Genomic DNA, 25,693 nt, shown 5'->3' on the forward strand with positions numbered 1-25,693 from the left:
CTTTGGGCGCCAAAACAACACGTGACGGCGCTGTCCAATCAGCGGTCTCACTCCCTGGACCAATCCTTACGGTCGCAACCACACGTGACCTTGCTGGCCAATCTGGGTTCGACATCTAGGACCACTCTCTATGGTCGCCACAATAGGTGACATTTTGGGTCACGACGTGTACAATTAATTATGTTTATTTTATAATAAAATATTATATTACAATATAATGTATATTATATAACATAATATAAAATGTTAGATAATAAGATTATACATATAATATAAAATTATTTATGTTAAGGTCTGAAGAAGGGTTTCAACCCAAAACATCACCAGATTATTTTCTCCAGAGATGCTGCCTGACCCGCTGAGTTGCTCCAGCATTTTGTGTCTTCCTTCAATGTAAACCAGTATCTGCAATTCCTTCCTACACATAAGATCAGCATGGTCATCTAATAATAATAATAATAATATTCATTTATTGTCATTGTAACGAGTACAACGAAATTAAAAAATAGCCAATCCTGACGGTGCGTAAAAACATATATGCAATAAATAAATATATGCAACAAATAAATACAATTATATTAAGTACAAAAGTTTTAACAGTGTTGCCTAGTGCAGAAGGTAGTGTTCAGTTCTCGTATGGCCCTGGGGTAAAAAGTGTTCTTAAGTTTGTTTGTTCGGGATTTGATCGACCTGAAACGTCGACCAGAGGGCAAATGAACAAATAGACGGTGGCCGGGGTGGGATGGATCTTTTATTATTTTGCCTGCTCTACTGAGGCAGCGTAGGCTGAACAGGTGCTCCAGGGAGGGCAGTGAGCAGCCGATGATCTTCTGGGCTGTCGTGATGACCCTCTGAAGGGCCTTCCTGTCCTTTTCTGAGCAGCTGGCATACCATGTGGTTATACAGTATGCCAGCACACTCTTTGTGTAGTGCCACAAAAGATGAGGGAGATATGAAATGAATATTATAATGTGGAGAAGATTATGGAAGTGAAGGAAATGAGTCATATGTGTTGTGATGTCTCAGATCATATAAGAATTACCAGGAAGGTATTGAGTATCTTAAAGCGCAATAAAATGGATAAATCCCCAGGGCCTGACATTTACGTTTTTAGCTAGAAACATGAACATGTAATGAACAGGAGGATATGGATCCCGTGCAGAGAAGATTAATTTAACTTGGCATCATATACAGCACATATATTGTGGGCTGAAAGAATTTGCTGTACTATACTGATCTATGCTTTTTGACAGACAGTGGAGGTTATCTGGAACAAGCTGCTAGAAGCAGTAGAGGCAAATACAACATTTGGACAGGTATTCGGATAGTAAAGCGGTAGGAGAACACGAACAAATGGCCCTAACAGAGATGGGCACCATAGACAATCTGGGCAAGGTGGGTCATTAGGGGCCAGATCTGTGTTGTTAGTTTATATGATTTGACGGGAGTGGGCAAATAGGCTATGAGGTGGGCCACTAGATTAACAGTGGAGACGATAGATATTCCATCCTCGCCAATAGGTTCTCTGTTCTGCACTGTTTCCAGTGCAATCACGTCCTTGCGGCAACCAGAAACGCATACAGCTTGCCAGCTTTGGGCTAACCGATGCTTTATGGACTTTAATAAGACCTCCTTGGTCTTATTGACAAAAAGGTCAACGATCGCAAAGCTCCAGGGCCGGATGGTATTCCAGGGCGGTCCCTCAGAGCGTGTGCTGATAAACTGGCAGAAGTGTTCACCAACATCTTCAACCTCTTTCTGAGTCAGTCTGTGGTTCCCACCTCCTTCAAAGCATCCATCATCGTTCTTGTTCCAAAGAAACCATTAACCTCCTGTTTAAATAACTACCGTCCTGTCGCACTGACATCAGTCATCATGAAGTGCTTCGAGCGACTAGTCAAAACTCACATCTGCTCCTCTCTCCCTGACACCTTGGACCCTCTTCAGTTTGCATATAGACCAAACGGCCACAGACGATGCCATCACCATGGCAATACATACTGTGCTCACCCACCTGAGAATGCTCTTTACTGACTACAGCTCGGCATTCAACACTATTATTCCCTCAAAACTCGTCCCCAAGCTCCTTGATCTTGGACTGGAGACCTCCATCTGCGGATGGATATTCGATTTCCTGACGGGCAGGCCCCAGGTGGCGAGAATTGGCAGCCACACCTCACTGATCTTCAACACAGGCACACCACAGGGCTGTCTGCTCAGTCCTCTCCTGTACTCCCTGTTCACGCACGACTGTACTTCTAAGCACAGCTCATAACAGCATCCTAAAGTTTGCTGACGACACGACCATCTTGGGCCTCATCACAGACAACAATGAGATGGCCTACAGAGAGGAGGTAAAGGCACTAAACAGCTGGTGCCAGGAAAATAACCTCTCTCTCAATGTCAGCAAAACTAAAGAGATGATCGTGGACTACAGGAGACAGCACGGGAGTGGACACCTCCCCATCCACATCGGTGATGCTGAAGTTGAAAGGGTCAGCAGCTTTAAGTTCCTCGATGTGCACATCACTGAGGACCTTTCCTGGACACTGCACACGGACACAATAACAATAATGCTCACCAGCGGCTCTTTTTCCTGACAAGACTGAGGAAGTTTGGCATGAACGCCAGCATCCTCACAAACTTCTACAGATGCACCATCGAGAGCCTGCTGACGGGCTGCATTACAGTCTGGTACGGGATCTGTTCTGCCCACTGCCACAAATCACTACAGAGAGTGGTGAAGACGGCACAGCACATCACTGGCAACTGTCTCCCGGCCATTTAAGAAATTTTCTACTGGCGGTGCTTGCGGAAGGGACGCAGCATCATCAAGGACCACAGCCACCCAGCACGCAGGCTGTTCTCCTTGTTACCGTCAGGCAGACGATACAGGAGTATGGCTGCACGTACCACCAGACTTAAGAACAGTCTCTACCATCAGGCCATCAGGCTTCTGAACTCATAAACACATTTCAAATCATATATGTTGATTATTTTTAATATTGTCTTTTTACCTATTTTTAATATTGTCTTTTAATCTTACTAATGTCATTTTTTAATCTTATTTATCCTTGGAATATTACTGCTGAGGTGACCCGTTGTCTTGTCAAATACATTTCATTGTACCGTTGACCCTGTGCCAACCTAGATATGACAAATATTTTTATTATTATTATTATTATTATTTTTATTTATTATTATTGCTCCTCTATGCGTTTAAAGAAATGTCCGGCCCCGGAACGTCGTTTCCTCCCTCCTTCCCCCCTCACCCCTCCCCCGCCCCCTCCTCCCCCTCCTCCCCCTCCCCTCCTCCCCCTCCCCCTCCCCTCCTCCCCCTCCCCCTCCCCCGCCCTCCCTCCCCCTCCCCCGCCCCCTCCTCCCCCTCCCCCGCCCTCCCTCCCCCTCCCCTCCCCCTCCTCCCCCTCCCCCTCCTCCCCTCCCCCTCCCCTCCCCCTCCCCCCCTCCCTCCCCCCCTCCCTCCCCCTCCCCCTCCCCCTCCCCCTCCCCCTCCCCCTCCCCCTCCCCCTCCCCTCCCCTCCCCCCCCTTCCACTCCCCCCCCTCCCTGACACTCGTCAGCTTCCCACTCGGAGCATGCGTGATGACGCATTGAACGCGTGGCTGGAGGCGGAAGTGCGTGCGAGGCGGCGGCTGCAGCTCTCACCCGGGGCAGGATGGAGGAGGGCGCTGAGGCCCCGGTTGTCCTGCACATTGTGGTAGTGGGCTTCCATCACAAGAAGGGCTGCCAGGTGAGTCGGTGGCTATTCCGGTCGGCAGAGCGCTGGGCTGGGAGCAGAGAGCCCGACAGTGTGGTCAGGGGAGATGAGAGGTTCATGCTGTCGGGTCGAGGGAAAGCCTGGGAGTTAGTCCCTGCGACAGGATGGAGAGGGGCGGGGAGTCGGTCTCTGGGACCAGGGACCTGAGGATGGAGAGGGGCGGGGAGTCGGTCTCTGGGACCAGGGACCTGAGGATGGAGAGGGGCGGGGAGTCGGTCTCTGGGACCAGAGGATGGAGGGGGGCGGGGAGTCGGTCTCTGGGACCAGGGACCTGAGGATGGAGGGGGGCGGGGAGTCGGTCTCTGGGACCAGAGGATGGAGGGAAGAGGGAGTCCGTTCCTGGGACTGGAGAATGGTGGAAACAGGGACTGGAGACTTGGGCTGGAATCGGTCAGTCCCTGGAACTGGAGGATGGGCTGGGAGTCAGTCCTTGGCACCGTGAGGGAGTGTTCGGGGGGATCTGTCTACTGAGGATGGAGGTAACAGGGAGTCTGTGTCTGGGACCTGAGTATAGGCATGGAGTGTATTCCTGGGACTGAAGTATGGTGGGGGACAGGGATTTGCTCCTTGTGACCGTAGGATGGAAGGGGTCAGGGAGTTGGTCCCTGGGATCGAAGGATGCGGCTGGGATGTCAGTCCCTGGAATCAGAGGATGTGAAGGGAGTTGGCCCTTGGACCAGAGGATGGAGGGGACAAGGGAGCCAGTGCTTGAAACCAGGGATGGAGGGTGGCAGGGAATCACAACTTGGCAACAATGTAGAGAGGTTGGAGTAGCAGGGGAGGCCTGAGATTACAGTTTGTGGGATCAGGGAAAAGGTGAGTGTTAGATAATGTGATCAGGTAACAAGGAGGCAGTAAGTTTTAGGAATTGGGGAGGACTGAGTTTCATGTTAGAAAATATTTTGAAAATAGGTATTGTACCATTCACACATTCCTTTTCTATACCTAACCAAACAGCCTGAACATGCCCAACTCAATAGCCTTCAGGACCTGACTTCCTCCTTTTCTCTCATGATTGCATTGTTTCTTTTCATCCCAATCCCACAAACCAACTCAGTCCCTCCCAACTCCTAAATCTTACTTCCTCCTTCTACATTGAAAATCTAATTGTGATGATTGTAAATAATAATCCCATTTATCCAATCCAATTGAGCATTAATGTGTGGGGGCGTGGCTGCGTTCTGCAGCTGCGGCTCACCGGCAGTCTCTCTGTCTTTTTTTGTTTTTGTCTATTGTTATCGTTAAATGTACGTTTCGATTTATTTTTAACTCTGTTTATGTGGGGGGTGGTGGGGGGAAACCTTTTTTTCCAATCTCCTCCTCAACGGAGATGCGACCTTTATCGTGTCGTATCTCCGTTCGTGCTACGGCCTAACACCGTGGAGTCGGCGGCCTCCAGCTGGGATCGACCTTGAAGACTCCGGTCGCAGGGCCTGGACTTACCATCTCGGAGGCTTCGGCCGTGGGCCCTGCAGACCGCAACATCGGGAGCTCGCAGGTCCCTGGCTGGCGACCGGCTTTCGGGAGCTCCAGCCGTAGCAGCTTCGACCGCCCCGAAGCGCGAAGTTTGATCGACCCGCTCGCAGGCCCTTCATCGCCCTGCGTGGCCTGGCCGCGGCACTTTCCGTCGCCCGGTGGAGGCTCAGGTCCTTTATCGGTCTGCTCGGCTCGGCCCTGGGACTTTCCATCGCCCGGTGGGGGCTTCAAAAGTCGGGAGCCTCGATCACCTCGTGGCACCACGGGAGAAGAATGAGGAGGAGATAAGACTTTTCTGTGCCTTCCATCACAGTGAGGGTGTGCCTGGAGCAATCACTGTGATGGTTGTTTGTGTTAAATTGTAATTGTGTGTCTTCTGTTCTTTATTGTCTACTGCCGGACCCTGACGTGAGAGGACGCTGGCGCTATTTGTTCGCCGCTTCTCCGTCAGTTTGTCAGTTTGTTTATATGTTTTGACTGTTTTGTAAAGCGTCTTTGAGCATTTGGAAAAGTGCTATATAAAATAAATGTTTATTATTATTATATTATTATATTATTATTAATGAGGGGTTTCACAGAATGCTGCTTCATCTGAATGCTGTAAACATCTGTATTTTGACTTTCAGTCTGATCAGTCTGCTTCATTTTGTTGTTAATTCAAAGAAATTCTCTTTGAATGATTTGTATTTTAATATCAAATTCCAATTTTCAGCAGCAGCTTGTATGTACATAGTTCCTTTCACAGCCATATATGTTACCACACAGGCCAGATGACAGCTGCCAGAGGTGGAGTGATTAAATATGAGGGAAATCAAGAGGCTAAAAGCAGAGCAGCATTGTCAGATGTCAGATGATTTGAGAACCTGAGGAGGTTACAGAGTTTGGATTGTTCGAGACTGTGATGGGAATTGAAAGTATAGGTGATATATTTAAAATTGAGGTATTGTTTATCCAGAAGTCAATGTAGGTCAATAAGTGTAGAGGCCTTAATGTACCTAATGGATAATAGAATTAAGGGAAAACAGGCACAAATATGTAGTTGGTCAAGTTTGGAGGTGACATAGACATGAAGCAGGGTTTCGTTTGCAGATGTGTTGAGCAGTACAGATTTGAATTGTGTTCTGCATGTGGAAATAGATTATTGTAATGGCAGTACAGTTATCGGTTTGAGGCACAGTTCAGGATCACCACGGTTGCAATTGGTCAAGTTCAGCTTCTGACAAATGCCAAGGTGAGTCATACGGTATGGAAACAGGCCCTTCTTTCAATCTTGCACATGCCTACCAACATGCCCCATCTACACTAGTCCCACCTGCTTGCTTTTGGCCCATATCCTTCTAACACTATCCTATCCATGTACCTGTGTAAATGTTTTTTAAAAATGTGATAGTACCTGGCTCAACCACCTCCTCTGGTAGTTCATTCCATATACCCACAACCCTTTGTGTAAAAAAAAAAAGGTTGTTCCTCAGGTTCCTATTGAATCTTCCCTTCCCCCCCCCCAACCTTAAGCCTATGTCCTTTGGTTCTAGATGTTCCTACTCTGCACATGATCCATATCCTTCCTTTCCCATTAGATGCCTTTTGAAAGCTAACATTGTAACTGCCTCTGCTACCATCCCTGCCAGCTCGTTCCAGGCACCCAAAGCCGTGTTTAAAATAAAACTTGCTCTGCACAAGTCCTTTAAACTTTGTCCCTTTTACCATAAAAACAATGCCTTTACTCTCATGATTATTCTAATTACGTGTAAACTGTAAGTGTTCATATCATGCTCGTAAATAAAACTCCATCATGAAGAGAAGTACATGCAACGTTGATTAAACTACCGTCAATAAAGGCTGAAATATTTGGCATATGGTCTTGATCTGAGTAGTTGCTAAAAGTTTATTAAAAAACTGAGGGCAGAATGGGAGTAAATATGGGTGAGAAATATTTCAGTGTAAATTATCATAATTTGTACTGTGTGAGATTCCTTATTTAATAGAAAAGACATTTATGGGCTGGTAATTCTTCAAGATAGTTTTTGTCTCTGCATGCATGGCATAAATAATTAACCACATGTTTAGGTTGAACATTTCTGTGAAGAAATGCAAAATACTATTTTAGCAAACCTCTTACTCAGAAATATTTCAGCGATTTTAAGCGATTTTCAGAGAGTAGATCATACAATCATAAACCATAGAATCCTACAAAATGTGCAGAAATATAGCACTTTCCAGGAAATTAAATTGTTTTTGAAGTGTCATGTAGGAAATGCACCAACAAATTTATGTAAAGAAAGTTCCTACGGAAAATATTATGATAATGCTTTGGTAATTTACTTTTAACGTCGTATGAGGACTAAATATTGGCCAGTACACCAAGGATACCACCTCTACTTTGCTGTGGATTTGTTTTCAAAATACCGGAGACCAAATGGCTTATCCAAAAATTATCACCTTTTAAAAGGATCATATTACTTTTGTGTACAAGAAAATAAAAACCCTTAACATTCAAAAGAAAGTGTCAAGTTGAATTGAACATCAGCTTGGAGGAAAGAATTGACAAGTATTTCATGATGGAAGGCTTCAAATAGTTGACAAGTATTTTCATGGTGGGCACTTCTTAACTCAGTGATACTTGACAGTGATGCATGATGCATAAAAGTGGCGCTAAGTTGAGAGGTCAGCCTACCTCTGCCATTGTGTTTTTATACACTTGTACAAGGGTTCCATAGGACTGGTGCATAAAAACAAAATAGAAGCATGGTCATCCATCCCTTTTCTCTAGAAATGCTGCCTGACCTGCTGAGTTACTCCAGCACTTTGTGTCTATCTTTGGTATAAACCAGCTTGTGCAGTTCTTTGTTTCGAACTTGGCGTCTCTTGGCAAGAAATGTTCAAGGAACAATTTTACATGGTGGGAATGGCGAATATTAGTAGAACTTCTTTAATATTCTCAATTTTCACAGTATGTAGTGAAAGGTTTTTGATCAATTTTCTGGCCCCATTAACTTGGTTATTATCATTAATAGTGAATTTAAGTCAGACCTTTGCTGAACTACCTTGTCATCTGCTGCTGGTTCAGTTGCCTCAGATTATTGTGCACCTTTATCAAGCAACAGAATCATGGAACAATTGTAAAGAATACTGGAAAGACTCAGCAGGTCAGGCAGCATCTTTGGAGAGACCAGGCATGTTGATATTATTAATCTGTTTAGAAACAAAGAAGTAGATCGTACAACGCAGGGCATTTGAAGGGTCTCAACCCGAAACGTCCCTCATTCCTTCTCTCCAGAGATGCTGCCTGTCCTGCTGAGTTACTCCAGCTTTTTGTGTCTATAGTAAGTCGTACAATCCAGGTCATACAGGTCTGCCATTCAGTGAAATTATTGTTGAATTTGTTCTAACTGATTTTCCCACATTCTTGTATACCTTCGATTTGTACCAGCATCTGCAGTTATTTTCCTACACAAATTCCCGCATCCTTTAATACCTTTAGTTAGCACAAAACTATTTTCTAGGGTTTTAGTTAACAAATGATTGGCATTAGTTATTATTTATGAGAAGGTTCCTCAAGCTTTTACCACCCTTATGTGTAGAAATGTTTCTTAACTTTATTGTTCAAAACCAAGTATCACATTTATGGACTAAACTCGCCAACCTGTGGAAATGCTTGCTGTTTGCAATCTGATCTCTTTAATATCTTACATTTTTATTGACTCATAGCTTAATCTGGAATAAAATCTTAATTTAACTCTTATGTTCCATGTCTCATCCTGGTAAATCTATGCTTCCATACCGCAACATATTTTGTCCTTTATGGGCATTGTATTACAGCATTGCTTTTAGCACCTTGGGTATGTTCTACACAAGGATATTATGAGAAGGGGGTAATTTAGAGAAATACAGAGTTTGAAAATTAATACTATAAAGTAAAATAAGGAAAAGGTAAACAGTTTGAATAATTTTACCATGGAATGTTGATGGAAAGTAATTCCATCCATGATTTCATGGCACAAATGGATTCCAAAATGCATTTGAGAACAAGGTGAGTTCTGAAACTTTTTAAGATGATCAGAAAAAAATGAGTAGGTGATTAGGAAAAAGTCTGTGATATTGACCAACTCATTCTTTTTGTTGAAGATAATTTCTGCTCTTCTAGTAGAGGACATTGAATGAGTACTGTGGCAATTTAGAAATAGTAGAAGGATCAGGAGAGGAGATGGTGTGTTAGAACTCTTTGTTACTGTGTATGGTAGAAGGATGTTTCTTCTAACTCGTTAGATCTCTGATTATGGGCAACTGGGTGGATATGATTGTTCATGCATGAATGCCAGACTTTCGGATCCCTAGGCTCCAATCTAGCGGGATTGTCTGCAGTTGGTTTTATTGCCTCAATGCTGATTAGCTTTACATTATATTAACATTAGCTTCAGTGAGGTTCCTGTCATTAATCTTGCTGTCAGCCCACTAGATACATATGATCTTCCAGAGGCATGTTGGTGGTATCTCTACGTGGTCTTGTGGTAGCGGATCATCCGGATTAATGTCGAGGAGATTCATACAAGGTTGAACATGCTGGGTCTACTAATTGGAATTGAGAAGAATGAGAGATGATTTTATTGTAATATGTAAGATTCTGAAGGAGTTGATGGTGTGGGTATTGAGAGGATGATTTCCCTATTGAGATTATCTAGAACCAGGCCATAGTTTCAGAGTATAGGTTGCCTACCGGTTACAAATGCCTGATTTAAGAATACCAGTATGTCCAAATGAGTTCATATACTATTATTACATTCTAAAGTCTGACATGCGATCATTCCAATGAAGTGCAGAATGTTTCTCCACTCCCCCACGTTCAGTAATTGTTCTTATCAGTTGTTTATGTGCTTTTGATGGCATTTATTATAATACTATGGAGGTATGGTTGGAATATGGTGATTTTTGTGTAGTTTGCAACTTAAGGGCAAAATTTGCTTATGCATATTCTAAAAATGGAACATGGTCATTGCCTGGGCACAACTTGTACAGGACTGCACATTTAAGGGAGACGAGGAGGAATTTCTCAGAGGATTGTGATTCTTTGGAATTCCCTGTCCTAGAGAGCTGTAAAGGCAGGGTCGTATTTAAAGTGGAAGCTGACAGATACTACTTCTACAAAAGAATCCAGAGGTATGAGGAAAGTGCACAAAGTGATGTTGAGTTCTATGTCGATCACTTGTGATCTTATTGAAGGGTAGGGTTAAGGGGCCAATTGGCCTATTCCTGCAGCGTGTGTTTGTATAGCTAACGCCATTATCCCATTTGATGCTACTCTACAGAGTCTTTCGGTCCTTCAATCTGAACGCTTGGAGGTAATTACTTCCACACCCCCTCCCATCATCCGTCCTTCAAAATAGACAGTTACTCGGGTTGCACGTTGCCATGCTCATCACCTGACATGAACCCCTTACATTGCCATAAACCCCTTCCCTCCTGAACCTTGTGGTAATTCATTGCTGTGGTAAAACTGGGATCCACTCCAGCATGAATGGCTTCAGGGATAGCAAAGGTTTGCGCCAGTTTCCCAGCATAACAGTGCAATCTACAGAATTGGCAATAGTACAATACTGATGCAGAGTCTCAACCTAAACTGCCAATTGTCCCTTTGAAACTACAGATGCGGCTTGACCCACGGAGTTCTTCCATCTGTTTTTAGCAAAAGAACAACTTATTAACCTTACTTTGGATACCAAGTGGGTCTTTAGAGAACAACATGAGTCATCTGCAATGGAAAAAATCTGGAGAGCAGCCAAATTTGGTTAGCATCACTCACAAAGTCACAAGGGTTTGTCAAGTAAATGAAAGCCATGTACAGATCTTCATTTAATTCCTTCAACTTTATCTGTATTTGAAAGCAAAAGCCATTCACTGTTACAAAATTACTTCAAAATTTGAGCAATTCAGTAGGAGAGCAGAGAACTGGAAGCTGAGTTTAACAATTTCATTTCTACATTTAACAATGAATTTTTCTACTGCAGAAAATGTTATATCGATGTTCAGAAAGATCCAAAAATTTGGAGCCTGACATCAGAAGAGAATCCATGGCTTGTTTAAAGATTGGAAATGCAGGAGTGCTTCATAGAGCAATAAAAATCCCAGTGCAAATTGGAGACAGTTGCTCAACACTTTCACTCCCGCTCCCATTCCCACACTGACCTTTCTGTCCTGGGCCTCCTCCATTGTCAGAACAAGGCCCAGTGCAAATTGAAGGAACAGCACCTCATATTTCGCTTGGGTAGCTTACACCCTAGTGGTATGAACATTGACTTCTCTAACTTCAAGTAGCCTTTGCTTTCCCTTTCCATCCCCTCCCCTTCCCAGTTCTCCCACCAGTCTTACTGTCTCCAACTACATTTTATCTCTGTACCGTCCACTCCCCTGACATCAGTCTGAAGAAGGGTCTCGACCCGAAACGTCACCCATTCCTCTCCAGAGATGCTGCCTGTCCCGCTGAGTTACTCCAGCATTTTGTGTCTATCCTCAATTTAAACCAGCATCTGCAGTTCTTTACTACACATAAAATTATTTTGGGTGTCTTGGCCATTATTTTCCCCCAGAAAGCTTTTTCCCAGGCAATTACCTGATTATTATCGCATTGATTCCCTTATAGTAGTTGGCTAAAAACTAAGCACAAATGTTTCTGGTATCTAGAGAGTGCATGGGTGCTGCCATTTTCAGTTGTAATGCGGGCTACAAGCAGCAAATAAAAAGTGGGGCTGCATTGTCAAGAAGCTATCTGCTTTTGAAAGCATCCTTAAGTGCTTGAGGAGCATAAATGAATCTTCATAAGAAAGTCTTTGTCCTTGAATCTGCCGGTCACAGCCTACCCTGATCCAGATTGCCCACTGCCTTTAAGTTGTGCAGGAAGTCCACATCCTAACTTTACATATGTACATGTGTACATGTGTAAAAAGAGGAGTATGTCGCCCGGGCCCCACAATCAACCTTCACTGTTTAATAATGATTAGGCCAATACAATTATAAACTTGATTCCCTATTATCGCCAGTGATCTTCCACACCCTCCCATTAGCAAATGCCTATCTACCGCAGCCTTAAATATTCAAAAGCTCTTTTTCCACCATCCTTTTGAGCAGGAGAGTTGCACATACACAATTCTCTGCAAGAAAAAAATGTAGGTCTCAGTCCACATCATCCTGGATGTGTCAGTAATCGATCCAGACAGAAAGAAAGATTGTGTAATCTAAAATTGGAGAATATGATACTGAGTGTGCCCAGATATTGTTCTTCAAGCTTGCATTGGGTTTCATTGCATCGTTGCAGGAGGCTACAGACAGATTTGGCAGGGTTGGAGTGATATGGTCAATAAAGTGACGGGTTACTCCAAGCTCGGGCGACTTCTGTGGATTCAACAGACCAATGGTCTGCCAGTGTGAAGGAGACTAAATTGCATTAAACTAGATTTGAAGAAGTGCAAGTGAATCTCTGCTTCTCGTGGAAAGGGACTCTTTGGGTCCCTGGATAGTGAAAAAAGAAAGGTGTTGCATTTTCTGTTCTTGCATGGGAAGAGGCCACTCACCTAGTTGCTCTGTCAGTGTTAATGTTTTTGCTTCACATGAGTTTTCTCCTTCCCTACCGCATAACCTGATATGCATTTCATTCAAGTTTTTCAACCTTATTTCGTGTTGTCTTTAAAGCATCTGTGCTATTTAACCACATGCATCATCCATTAAATTGAAATTTCTATATTTGAATAATTTATCGTGTAAAGATGTTTCTCACAAATTCCTTTAATGATATTCTAGTGATTGTTTTTGATTCCTACTTTTCATTCGTCTGCATGTTAAAACATCTTTGTCCAGCTAGGGTACAAATTATACCGGAAGATAAAATCAGCATGTAAGAAAGGCAATGTTACAGTGGTCATGGAGGATTTCAACTTGCAGGTAGACTCGGAAAATCAGGTTGATACTGAATCCCAAAAGAAGGAATTTATAGAATGCTTATAAGATAGCTTCTTAGAGCAGCGTGTGGTGGAGCCTCCTAGGGAAAAGGCAATTTTGGATTTGGAGTTGTGTAACGAACTGGATTTGATTTAAAAAGCTTAAGGTCAAGAAACCCATAGGAGGAGGTGACCATAATATGATAAAATTCAACCTACAGTTGATAGAGAGAGATGAAATCAGGTGTGTGGGTATCACTGTTGAGTAAAGATAACTGCAGAAGCATGAAAGAGCAGCTGGCTAAAGTTGATTGGAAAGGGAACCTAGCAGGAATGACGGTGGAGTACCAATGGCAGGAGTTTCTGGGAGTAATTTGGAAGACGCATGATCTTTTCATTCCAAAGAGGAGGAAACATTGTAATGGGAGAATGACCATGCCTGACACAGGACGTCAAACTCAGCATAAAAGTAAAAGAGAAGACGTATAATAGTGCAAAGAGAAACGGGAAGCTAGATTGGGAAGGATTTTTAAAACTAATAGATGGCAACTAAAAAGGCAATGGAAGGGGAGAAAAGATGAAATATGAAGGTAAGGTGGTAAATAATATAAAAGGGGATACCAAAAGTTTCTTCAGATATATAAAGACTAAAAGAGAGGCAAGAGTGTACATTGGACTGTTGGAAAATGATGCTGGAGAAGTAGAAATGGGGAATAAAGAAATTGCGGACAAATTGAATACATTTTTTGCATTAGTCTTCAAAGCTGAAGACACCAGCAACGAGTCAGAAATGCAAGAGAGTTAGTGGAGTTGCTATTACTAGGGAGAAAGTGCTTGGGAAACTAAAAGGTCACCAGGATAAGTCACCTGAACCAGATGGATTAGACTCCAGGGTTCTGAAAGAGGTTGCTTTAGTGATTGTGGAGGCCTTGGTAGTGATCTTTTGAGAATTACTAGTCAGGAATGGTCCCAGAGGACTGGAAAATTGCTAAAGTTACTCTGCTGTTCAAAAAGCGAGCCAAAAGGGGATACTATACACCAGTTAGCCTGACTGAAGTGTTTGGTAAGATTTTCGAGTCCAGTATTAAGGATAAGGCTTCCAAGTACTTATGAACTTATCAAAACTCTTTTGTCGCTAGTTTTCTGCTAAATATTTTCTTTGGTTTATGTATGTGCACTGCCACAGTTTTAATAAATATTCTGCCATATTGGAGATATTTTCTTCTGCACTGAAGTTAGCACAGTTGAAAATGTTAAGCATACTACATTGCTAATGTTCTGTTCTGACTAGTAAACAGGATAACAGATGAGCAAATTCTTTTCCTTCAGTTTATTTTTATTCATATAGCTGCATTTGATCCTTTGTCACAAACCACACTTTTATATTTTCTTACAACACTGAAGGATACTGTTCAGTAGGATACTGTTAAAGTAGGAAAATAATTCTCAAGAGTACAGGAAGAGATAAAGCAATTAAAAGCTCCATTGGAGTAGTCAAAAAGACACTGGAGAGAAAAAGATAATGAGTGGCATTAGTAACAATGGGGAAACTCCCAATTTTATTAAAAGAATTACAGCTATTTTAGATTTCTTAGACCCGAATCATTGGATTCTCAGAATATGGCCCTAATTTTAAATAGCTTTGCATCTTTACCACCATCAAGGATTGTGATATAGTATGTTAAAATTGAAAATATCAAAGCAAAAGATGGATACTGTCCTGAGCGGTAGAAGGACATATGAGGGTAAAGAGCCGTGGGATACATGAGGTGGGATTGGTGTTGTGGGGAGGTGCCCTGAAAACAGATGGGCCTGCTAGCTGCTGTCAATAAATGGCAAATGTGTACTGCAAGTCCCTTACTTGCATATTTATCACTTTGTTAGGATCAGAGATAATTCTGGTGACTGGTGACAGTGTTCAAAGTGGCCAATTAATTGCAAATCAGGGAATTTGGCTCTTGGCTTTACTGGAAAGCATGCTTCGAAAAGGAATCTTTATAAATATTCTGCAAATTATTATCATTTTTTTTAAACTAATTTGTGTTGTTATTACTGTTACTTATTGCAATTTCCTTTCTGGAATACTATAGGTTGAATTTTCATATCCACCGTTGATTCCAGAAGAAGGACATGATGGTCACAGCTTGCCAGAGGAATGGAAATACCTTCCATTTCTTGCTCTGCCAGATGGAGCACATAACTACCAGGAGGGTGAGATATATAAATAAATCTATTTATATTTATACTTTCTGTAGTTTGTTTATATCAGTACATAATACCTTCAACCAAGATCATGTTTGTATTCTGGAGAAATCTAACTTTATCATCCTGCTGACTGCTGGATTCTTGTTCAGGTGCTTCATTTGGCTACTTTTTGGATAAGGAGTTAAGACTTCTCCAAGCTTCCTGCTTGTCCTCTTCCCACAACACTGTTGGACATTTTTTTCTTGATGATATTACTGATGTGGATCTTTTTGTGTCGAGTTCCCTAACTTCAAGTAACCCTTGCTTTCCCTCTCTCACCATCCCTCCCCCATCCTTGTTCTCCGACCAGTCTAACTGTCTTCCTAATTATATTTTTATCTTTGTGTGCTTCATGGTCATCTTTCCTTAGCTAATAATGATCTATTCTACATTTTCCTTGAACTTTGCCTCCTTTGATGTCTCGTTTTCACAACTTACCCTTCCAAATTTCTGTCTCCCTCTCCCCTGAGTCTGAAGAAGGGTTTTGACCCGAAAAGTCACCCATTCCTTCTGTCCAGAGATGCTGCCTGTCCCGCTGAGTTACTACGGCATTTTGTGTCTACAGTGTGAACCAGCATCTGCAGTTCCTTCCTACACTGTCAATTTAGCAGGCTGCTTTGACGTGAGTGGTGTCAGGCTTCTTGAGAGAGATTGTGCTGCACCCATCCATCATATTGCTGATGTAACACATAGATAGTAGAAGGGCCTTGGGTTGTCAGTAGGCGAGTCAGTTGCCGCAGGATGCCCTAGCCTCTGACTTATTTAGCCACGGCAATTATAGACAATAGGTGCAGGAGTAGGCCATTCGGCCCTTCGAGCCAGCACCACCATTCAATGTGATCATGGCTGATCATTCTTAGTCTGTACCCCGTTCCTGCCATCTCCCCATACCTGGAGCAGTTAGTGCTGCAGATAGATTTGCAATGGATCATCTGCATTGCAGGGAATACAGTTGGTGGTGCATTTAGTGAGCAGGTCACTTCACAGAAAGAGAGAAGATAGGTGACCACTGTAGGGCAGAATTTCCTGTGGCTATTCCCTTTACTGATAAATGTACTGAGTTGGATACTGTTTGAGGTGGGGGATTGTGTGGCCTCCCAGGAGAGAACATCTGTGACTGTGTAGTTTGGAACACTATGATAAACACAGCTGTATAGAAGGTTGGGGGAGAAACAATAATGGGAGAGAAATAGTGATATGGACAAAGATGTCTCAGAGTGGTTGCAGGGCATTCCGAAAGGGGAAGTAAACAGCTGGAGGTAATGGTGCATGTAGCTTTGCGATGGGATGAAGTCCTACAAAATGTATTTAGGGAGCTAGATAGCCATTTAAATAGCGGGAATTCAAAGATTAAATAGTGGCATTTAAATAGCAGTAATCTCTGGATCGCCTCTGGTGCCATGAGCTAGGAAACTGCACTAGCAAACCTCACGGCAGAGTGAGACCAGCATCCTTGCCGTGAGGTTTGCTAGTGCAGTTGAAGATTTAAGCTGAATTGGCTGGGGAAATGGTTCTTGGGTTAGTTGTTCAGTTGGAGAGTAGCAGTGGAAGATGTTTTTCTAGCTTATGGTCTATGATCGTTGGTGTTCTGCAGGTACTTCTGTTATTTGTAATTTTATATATATTAATGGCGTGGACAAAAATTTTAATTGGTTGGTTAGTGTATTTGGAGACTACTTGCAAACCAGTATAGTTGCTGACAATGAAGAAAGGTGTGAAAAGGTATAACGTGATATAGATCAGTTACAGATATGGGTGAAGAAATGAGCTGGAATTTAATCTGGGCGAGTGTGAGTTGTTGTACATGTGGAAGTCATATTTAATGGGAAAGTGTGCTGTTAATGGCAGGACGTTAAACAGCGGAAATTGAGAGGGGCTAAATGGGGTCATGAAATGCCCTTGGCAAGTAGGATTAAGGAGACACTGGATATTAACGAGAATGCCAGGACATTTTATACATACCCTGCTGCAACCGCTCTCTCAGGCAGTGCATTGCAGGTGCTTACCATTCTCAGAGAGAAGAATACTATATACTAAATCTATATCTTTGAGACCTTAATGCCATGACTTTAGACTTTAGAGAAACACTGAGGAAATAAGCCATTCGGCCCACCAAGTCCACGCCGACCAACGATACGCTATCTTACACATAACAGGGACAATTTTACAACTTACCAAAGTCAATTAACCTGCAGCCCTGCATTTCTTTGGTATGTGGAAGGAAACCAGAGCACCTAGAGTAAACCGGCGCAGTCACAGGGAGAATGTACAAACTCTGTACAGACACGAGTCAAGATCAAACCTGGGTCTCTGACGCAGTAAGATAGCAACTCTATTGCTGCACCACTGTGCCGCCCCTAAGATAGTTATGGATAAGGATGTGATTGGTCTTTGGGTGAAAGTGCTAAATAGTGGAAAGGCTAATTCAAGTTTTAAAAGATTATTTGTTCTATGCACCTGATATGAACCTGTAGAATGAAATTTTGAATTACTGCAACTTTACAGTCACATTAGATTGGATTAATTACAACAGAATTAGGCAGGAATTGGCGAAAGTAGATGTGACCGGCTGTTGAATGAATCTGCCTTTGGTATTTTGGTAATCTTTTGAAGGCCAGTTGATTAGATTTGGGACCATCATGACCCTGAGGATGATAGATAGGTTTTAGAAGCTTTGGATAATGAGAAATTGTACATTTAGTCAAAAAGAGAAAGGAAACGTATATGAGCTCTTCTCCCAATTCCACCCTACTCCCTGCCAACCTGTCATCCTTCATCCATTCTCGGGCCACCCATCACTGACTGGCCCCTGTGTCGCCACTCCCCCTCTCGCCTTTTTACCTGGTGTCTTCCCTCTACGCTCTTCCTCCTGATGCAGGATTTTAGACTGATGCAAGCGTTGACAATTCCTTTCCTCCACAGATGCTGCTTGGAAACTGAATTCAGACAAAGTCCTTGACAAATATAAAAGAAGCTGAAAGAACTTAAGACAAGAAATTGAGAAGCTTAAATAGGGTCATTAAATGTCCCTGGCAAGCAGGATTAAGGTGACACAAGAGACTGAAGATGCTACAGAACGCTAAAGCGTTCTATACATATATTAGGAACAAAATATAGCTCAGAAAAGGGTAGGTCCACTCAAGGTCAGAGGGAATTTAAACATAGAGCTGGATGAGGTCCTTAAAGAGTGCTTATAATTGCTATTCAAGTCAAGTCAAGTTTATTTGTCACATACACATACACGATGTGCAGTGAAATGAAAGTGGCAATGCCTGCGGATTGTGCACAAAAAAGAATTACAGTTACAGCATATAAATAAAGTTAATATAGAGAAGACAAAATTTAGTCCCTGGAGTTATAAAAGTTGACAGTCCTGATGGCCTGTGGGAAGAAACTCCGTCTCATCCTCTCCGTTTTCACAGCATGACAGCGGAGGCGTTTGCCTGACCGTAGCATCTGGAACAGTCCGTTACTGGGGTGGCAGGGGTCCCTCATAATCTTGCTTGCTCTGGATCTGCACCTCCTGATGTATAGGTCCTGCAGGGGGACGAGTGTAGATCCCATGGTGCATTCTGCCGAACGCACTACTCTCTGTAGGGCCGTCCTGGGCAGAGCTGTTCCCAAACCAGACTGTAATGTTGCCGGACAGGATGCTCTCTACAGCCCCAGAGTAGAAGCAATGAAGGATCCTCAGAGACACTCTGAATTTCCTCAGCTGTCTAACGTGGTAAAGGCGCTGCTTTGCCTTACCCACCAGCGTGGCAATGTGCGTTGCCCATGTCAGATCCTCTGTGATGTGGACTCCCAAGTATTTAAAACGGCTCACCCTATCCACAGTAGACCCATTTATCTCCAGTGGCGTGTACGTCCTTGGATGTTTAGCCCTTCTAAAGTCCACAATCAGCTCCTTAGTTTTAGTGACATTCAAGAGGAGGCTATTGTCCTGACACCAGAGTGCCAGATCAGCCACCTCCTCCCGGTAGGTCTTCTCATCGTTGTCGGAGATCCGGCCCACCACCACAGTGTCATCAGCAAACTTGATGATGGAGTTTGAGCTGAACCTGGCCCCACAATCATATGTGTACAGGGAGTACAGTAAGGGGCTAAGGACGCAACCGTGGGGGGATCCTATGTTCAGGTAAATGTATGTGGATGATGGTGAGATTTGGGAGAGGTATGTTAATATTTTAGGGCATGTCGATTTAAAAAGATGTTGGGTGTCTTGAAATACATTGAAGTGGATAGATACCCTGGTCTGTTGGAATCTATCCCAGGAAACTAAGGGAAGTAAGAGCAGAGATTGTTTGGGACACAAAGCTCTGGAGTAACTCAGCGGGTCAGGCAGCATCACTGGAGAACATGGATAGGTGACGTTTAGGGTTGAGACCATTCTTCAGACTGGTTGTAGAGGGGGAGAAGAAAGCAGGCAAAGGAGAGCGGCAGCATAAAGCATGGCAGGTAATAGGTTGACATAGGTGAGGGGGCGGGCGCTGATGAAAGAACAAAGGCCAAAGATAAGAAAGGAAGGAAGGTGTAAGATTGAAGATTTGCAGATTGTAAAGCCAGAGGGAGAAAAGAGAAAAGAGGCAGGAGGGGAGGGTGAGGGGAGAAATAGGTGGAAGTTCAGGTGGGGCATAGGGGAGGAAAGGTGGATGGGGAAAGAGATGGTGGGGGGGTTGGAGTTTATGGGGGATAATGGAGGTGGGTTATTAAGGGGTCACCTAAAATTAAAGAATTTGATGTTCATTCCATTGGGTTGTAAACTACCCAAGCATAATAAGCGGTGCTGTTCTGCCATTTGAATGTTACCTCACTCTGACAATGGAGGAGGCCCAGGACAGAAACGTCAGTGTGGTAATGGAAAGGGGAGTGGAAATTAAATGGTTAGCTACTAAGAGATCCAGTGGACTTCGGCAGACCGAGCGCAAGTGTTTAGCGAAAAGGTCGCCGAGTCTACACTTGGTCTCGCCGTTGTACAAGAGGTCACATCAGGAACATTGGATGAGGTTAGAGGAGGTGCACGTGAACCTCTGTCTCATTTGGAAGGACTGCCGTGTTCCCTGGATGGAGGCACGGGTGGAGAATGCCCTGATAGAGATCTTTCTACTCTCTTTAGCCAAGGGCAAAGGACCAAAAGACTCAAGAATATCCCTCTAAAACAATGGTCCTTGATGAATATAAAGTAGGCAGGAAAAAACAGTGTACTTACCCTTTCCCTTGCTATGCATTTGGTCATAATATACAAGGAAAATGCCTTGGGATTCGGCCTAATCTCACTTGCCAAGGAAATTTCATGGCATAACAACAAATAATCTACTGGAAGAATTGTGGGTCAGGTGACACCTGTGGCGAGAAATGGATGCTTTGGTTGGAGACCCTTCCTCACTAAAATAGGACAGAAGAGTTAGCCAATATAAATGAAGGGGGGAATGGGGCAAGAGATACCAAGTAAAAGGTGAACCCAGTTGAGGAGGGGTTGATTGGCAGGTGAGAGGGAAGTAGTGGAAATAGTGCTGGGGAGTAATAGGTGGAGAGAACAAGGACAGATTTGATCGATAAATTCTAAATTGGGGCAAGGCAAATCTTGACAATATTAGATAGCTGCCTCAAAGTTGTTTGCAGCAATTGGGCGAGGGGTTTTATAAGCGAGATAACAGGAGTTCAAGATCTACACGTTCCCATCAGTGAAGAGCTAGGCTGGCAGGAGTAAGCAACCTTGGATGATGAGATATTGAAGCTCTGTTAGAAAACCGAAGGCTGCATGGGTCAAATATAAGCAGCTGAATCGTGCAACCAGAGTGGAGTATAATGAATGCAGGAATATACTTAAAAAGGAAATCAGGAAGGCAAAAAAAAGAACATGAGATAGCATTTGCAGGAAAGATTAAGGAAAGTCTAAAGAGATTTTACAAATATATCGAGGGTAAAACTGTAACTAGGAAGAGAATAGACCCGCACGAGATGGGCAAGGACCTCAATACTATTTCTCCTGTTTTTACCACTGAGAAAGACGTGAAGACGAGGGAATTTGGGGATGTTGATCTGGATGTCTCGGGGATGGTCTACATTTCATTAGAGGAGGTGCTGGATGTTTTAAAACATGTGAAGGTAAATAAAACTGGGGCCTGATAAGGTGTGTACATGAAAACTGGATAGCCACAGAAAAAGGTGTGGCGGAGTCCTGGCTGAGATATATACATCGTTAGCCACAGCTGAGGTGCTGGCAGATCGCAGGGGGCTAATGTCTGGGTCTATTTAAGAATGGCTCAAAGTAAAACATGGGAACTATAGATGAGGAGGCCAAACCTCTGGTTGGAAATTTTCTGGACAGGATTCTGAGGGACAAAATACACATGCATTTGGAATCACCAGTTGATTAGGGATAGCATGGCTTTGTGAATGGAAGATCACGTCTCATGAATTTGATTGAATCACCTTTCTGAAGTCAATGTTTTACTTTGCTCCTTGGTATTGTTGACAGTGAAGGAGGGGTGTTGTGGCACCACTCAACCAGGTGTTTTATCGCTCTCATAAATGCTGACTCATCACCACCTATGATTCAGCCAACCACAATAATGTAATTGCTGAATTTATAGATGGCATTAGAGTCATGCTTAGCTGCACAGTCATGGGTGTAAAGAGAGTAGAGCTGGGAGCTAAACACACAGCCTTGAGGGGCACGTGTTGACAGTCAATGGGGAGGAGATGGTGTTATCAATTCGCACTGGTTGAGGTCTACCAATGAGGAAGTCAGGATTCCAGATGAACAGGATGGTACAGAGGCCCATCTCTTGGAACTTGGTAATGTGTTTGGAGGGTTTGGTAGTGTTGCATGCCAAGCTTTCGTGGATGAACGACAGTTTGATGTATGTGTTCCAAAGACACAGATATGCTGTTGACCAGTTGTGGTGATGTGCAGATCCATGTCAATTCTGAGGCAGGAGTTGATTTTAGCCATTATTAACATCTCAAATCGCTTTATCAAGGTGGATGTGAGTATTACAGTATAGTAGTCATTGAGGCATTACCAGGATGAAATGTCAAATACTTGGGAACAAAGGTTTAAGATGAGGGAAGGGTAGGAGTTTAAAGGAGGTGTATGGGGCAAAGGTTTCACACAAAAAGTGGTAGGTGTATGAAAGATGTATGCTTTCAGGGGTGATAGTGGAAGCAGAAATGAGAACAACATTTCAGAGGCATTTAGGCACACATGGGTAGACACAGAATATGGGCATGTGCAGGCAGGATTGATTACTTTCGATTGATGCCTGTATAATGCAGTAATTGGTTCTGAAGAGCCCACCATATGTTCTGCGATGTTACAGTTGTTTTTCTTTCTCCTTTAGATACGATTTATTTTCACTTGCCTCCAAAGAGTGGAAATCAAAAGACGGTTTATGGGGTTTCCTGCTACCGTCAGATTGATGCCAAGGTGTGTGCCTCACTGAAAATATAACTTTAATGATTTGTTATGGCAACTGAGGAAGAACTGTCTTGCAAATTGATTGTGTTTGAGAGAAGAAAAGACTAATATAGTTCACTATAATTTTTGTTTAATGCTTGGTGAGTCAATTACATGCATTTTGTGAAATTCCTTGGGGTTGTTGTTGGTATCTGCAGAGAATGATTTTAATATCTGGAGATTGCTTTATTGGAACGCAAATGAAATAAATATCAGTCCTCATCAACTGAATCAATTATAACTATTTCTCAATGTCAGTTAAAGCTGACAACTTTTGCTTGGAGGAGGACAAGAAGGTGGCCTTTTTTATTTGCAATTCAGCCCAGCTAGTCAGAGACCTTTACAGAATCAGCCCAACTTATCCATGCTGACCAAGTTGCTTAACTGAGCCAGTCCTACTTGCCTGCACCTGGCTCATTTCCCTCCAAACCTATCCTATCCACGTACCTGTTCAAGTGTCTTTCAAATATCGTATTTGTGCCCACTTCTACCACTTCCTCTGGCAGCTCTTTCCATCTGTGTACCATACTCTGGAAAAAGTTGCCATTCAGGCTGCTTCAAAATCTTTCCCCGGAGGACTGCTATATCATTTTATAATAACATAATGCAGCAGACCTTGACAAATATGCAGAACTATTATACCTTATATCAATTGTAAGAATAGGTTTTGAGCAAAATAATTAATGTAATCTGCTGTTTTATAGTAATCATTCTCTTTAATTCTATTCTACTATGATTTCGCATTGCCTCTTAGCCCTCCTAATTCCCTGCTTAAATTGTCTCCTCCTTTCTTTATATTGCTCAAAGTGTCTGTCCAATTGCACTTTCATGAACCTTATGCTTCGTTTCGCATTTTAACTGAATTTGCAATATCGCTTGTCATCCAATGTTCCTGAACAAGTTGTACATTTCCACCAAAGAAATTATCAAATCTAAACCTATTTAATAATCAATCAGTAATCAGATTAAAAAAAACAAATTTATTCTCAGTAATACTAACTAACTGAATTGCCATAGCATCAAAATTGATGTACAGTGAAGAAAGTCATCTGAGGTTGCCACAGGATTTAGATCACCTGGGAAAGTAAAAAAGGGAGTGGCTGATGGAATTTTAACTCTGATAAGTATGAAATAATGCATTTTTGGAAATTAAACTAGGGCAGGACATAAAAGAGTGTATGGTGGGGGACAGGGGTGTGTTATTGAACAGAGAGATCTTGGAGTACAAATACAAAGTTTCCTGAAAGTAGCAATATAGGTAGACAGAGTGGTAAAGAACGGGTAGACACAAAATGCTGGAGTAACTCAGCGCGACAGGCAGCATCTCTGGAGAGAAGGAATGGGTTACGTTTCAGGTCGAGACCCTTCTTCAGACTGATGTCAGGGGAGTGGGCGGTACAGAGATAAAATGTAGTTGGATACAGTAAGACTGGTGGGAGAACTGGGGGAGGGATGGAGAGTGCGGGAAAGCATGGGCTATTTGAAGTTCGAGAAGTCAATGTTCATACCACTGGGGTGTGAGCTACTCAAACAATATATGAGGTGCTGATCCTCCAATTTCCACTGGACCCCACTTTGACAATCGAGGAGGCCCAGGACAGAAAGGTCTGATTGGGAATAGGAGGGGGATTTAAAGTGCTCAGCAACCGGGAGATCAGGTAGGTTAAGGCGGAATGAGCAGAGGTGTTCAGCGAAACGATCGCCGAGCCTGCGCTGGGTCTCGCAGATATACAGGAGGTGGCACCTCGAACAGCAGATACAGTAGATGAGGTTGGAGGAGGTGCAAGTGAACCTCTGCCTCACCTGAAAAGACTGTCGGGGTCCTTGGACGGAGTCTAGGGGGGAGTTAAAGGGACAAGTGTTGCAGCTCCTGCGGTTGCAGGGGGAAGTACCTGGGGAGGGGGTGGTTTGGGTGGGAAGGGACGAGTTGACCAGGGAGTTGCAGAAGAAATGGTCTCTGCGAAAGCTGAAAGGGGTGGAGACGGGAAGATGTGGCTAGTAGTGGGATCCCGTTGGAGGTGGCGAAAATGTCGGAGGATTATATGCTGTATGCGACGGCTGATGGGGTGGAAGGTGAGGACAAGGGGGACTCTGTCCTTGTTACGAATGGGGGGAGGGGGAGCAAGAGCGGAGCTGCGGGATATCGAGGAGACCCTAGTGAGAGCCTCATCTATAATGGAAGAGGGGAACCCCCGTTCCCTAAAGAATGAGGACAGCTCCGATGACCTCTGTATGGAAAACCTCATCCTGGGCGCAGATGCGGTGTAGATGGAGGAATTTGGAGTAGGGGATTGAGTCTTTGCAGGAAGCAGGGTTGGAAGAAGTGTAGTCTAGAAGGGGGTATGGTATGCTTGCCTTTATTGACCAAGGTATAGTGTATAAGAGTTAGGGTGTCATGTTACAGCTGTACAAGATGTTAGTAAATCCATGTTTAGAGTATTTTATAGAGTTCCGGTCATCCTGCCATAGGAATGATTTCATTAAACTGGAAAGAGTGCATTTACATCTGGAATGTTATGAGAAGAGGCTGGTTAGACTGGTTTTGTTTTTTCACTGGAGCGCAAGATGTTGGGGAATGACCATGTAGGAGTTTATAAAATCCTATGATGAATACCACCATCTTTTCCGTTCAATAGGGGAGCTTAAAATTAGGCAACATAGTGTCCTCCATAATGTTTGGGACAAAGACCCATCGTTTATTTATTTGCCTCTACTCCACTATTTGAGATTTGTAATAGAAAAAAATCACATGTGGTTAAAGTGCACATTGTCAGATTTTATTAAAGGGTTCTTTTATACACTTTGGTTT

At 43.3% G+C, this 25,693-nt stretch overlaps 1 protein-coding gene across 1 annotated transcript in view; it reads left to right on the forward strand.

Moving 5' to 3' along the window:
• The first annotated feature begins 3,624 nt into the window (after positions 1-3,624).
• The window catches only part of avl9 (AVL9 homolog (S. cerevisiase)), a 52,516-nt gene continuing 30,447 nt past the window's right edge, over positions 3,625-25,693 (forward strand). Inside the window, exons 1-3 of the mRNA XM_078397579.1 lie at positions 3,625-3,750; positions 15,269-15,389; positions 22,769-22,854. Coding sequence (XP_078253705.1) covers positions 3,676-3,750; positions 15,269-15,389; positions 22,769-22,854 — 282 coding nt within the window. The 5' untranslated portion in view covers positions 3,625-3,675. The remainder of the gene's footprint in view (positions 3,751-15,268; positions 15,390-22,768; positions 22,855-25,693) is intronic.

The sequence above is a fragment of the Rhinoraja longicauda genome, chromosome 4 (genome assembly GCF_053455715.1).
Source record: "Rhinoraja longicauda isolate Sanriku21f chromosome 4, sRhiLon1.1, whole genome shotgun sequence".
NCBI classification, from domain to species: domain Eukaryota; kingdom Metazoa; phylum Chordata; class Chondrichthyes; order Rajiformes; family Arhynchobatidae; genus Rhinoraja; species Rhinoraja longicauda.